General features: G+C 63.0%; 1 protein-coding gene across 1 annotated transcript in view; it reads left to right on the top strand.

The window, feature by feature from the left end:
• Positions 1-498: 498 nt before the first annotated feature.
• Positions 499-1,086, top strand: part of LOC104992011 — a 1,651-nt gene continuing 1,063 nt past the window's right edge. The window contains exons 1-2 of the mRNA XM_010844719.1: positions 499-513; positions 712-1,016. Of these exons, the coding sequence (XP_010843021.1) occupies positions 499-513; positions 712-1,016 (320 nt within the window). The remainder of the gene's footprint in view (positions 514-711; positions 1,017-1,086) is intronic.

The raw sequence follows: 1,086 nt of genomic DNA, 5'->3' as shown, positions 1-1,086 counted from the left end.
GGGCCGTTGGCCGAAGGTGGCCCTCCTGACTCATTCACTTTCCGTTTCTTCCCACAGATACGTTCATTAATGTCTTTTCCAGCCGGAGTCAAACTTTTTTTGGGGGGGCGGGGGGCGGAAGAGTTTACTGGGGCTAAGGATAACCTGGAGCCTACCGCCCGGGAAGATCCGGACGCAGACCGAAGCCGACAGACCATTCGAAAGTGCATCCAATGGGAAGTTTTCCACTCCGGGCGCTCGGCTGCGGAGTCGCACAGATTCGCGGAGCACCCGCTCACCCAGCGACGCGGACGCCAGGCGGTTTCGGACGGACCCCGGCCGTCGGGGGCGTGGACTCGGCTCTGAGCGCTGCGAGCTGAGGGACGTCCTCGGGGCGGCGCGCCTCTGCTCTGGGCTACTGGAGAGCTCCCGGCGCCCGCCGAGGGCCGGTCCTTGAGGCACCCCAGGCCACCTCTCCGCGCCTTCTAGGTCAACCCCCTGGCGCATACCCCCGACCCGATGGCCCAAGCCCTGGCACCCGGGTCTGAGCCGTCCAGGCAGTGCCACCTTGGGCCCCAAGAAACCTACGCTAAGACGAGATGATCCGTCCAGGCTGGCCGGCGGGTCTGCAAAGCCCAGCAGGCAGCAACCATGAACCGCCCCAGACTTCTCGCGGGGAGACCCCCGGGGCCGATGCTCCAGACCGTCTCCCCAATCCAGTCCTGAGGCCAGCCTCCCCTCGGCCCGCCTTGCAGGGCCCTGCGACCCGGAGGCCTCCCGGGTCCCCCAGCACTGCCCCCCTCCCGCTCTAGCTGGGGCACGGAGGGGACCCTCGGGTGCTCTCGGCCTGACTCCTCACTTCTTTCTCCCCGACTTCCGAAACAGGTTACCTTGTCCACGCTCTCCAGACCACGCTTTGGACTTTCCCACTTTTATTTAAGAGTCCATCCGGAGAAGGAGGGGGAAAAAAATCCAGAGGAGATCCGAGTCAATTGGAAAGAAAAAAATTCAAAAGGGTGTCCACAGCGGCGAAAAAGGTGACTTATTAATTCTTTATTTCTTCAGGAGCACTTGAGCCCGAGAGCTCGTTGGCCTCCCTCCCTCCCT

This window comes from Bison bison, unplaced genomic scaffold (assembly GCF_000754665.1).
Source record: "Bison bison bison isolate TAMUID 2011002044 unplaced genomic scaffold, Bison_UMD1.0 scf7180017864205, whole genome shotgun sequence".
Lineage (NCBI taxonomy): Eukaryota > Metazoa > Chordata > Mammalia > Artiodactyla > Bovidae > Bison > Bison bison.
Note: the sequence above shows the minus strand (reverse complement) of the source record. Positions and strands in the feature narration are given on the sequence as shown.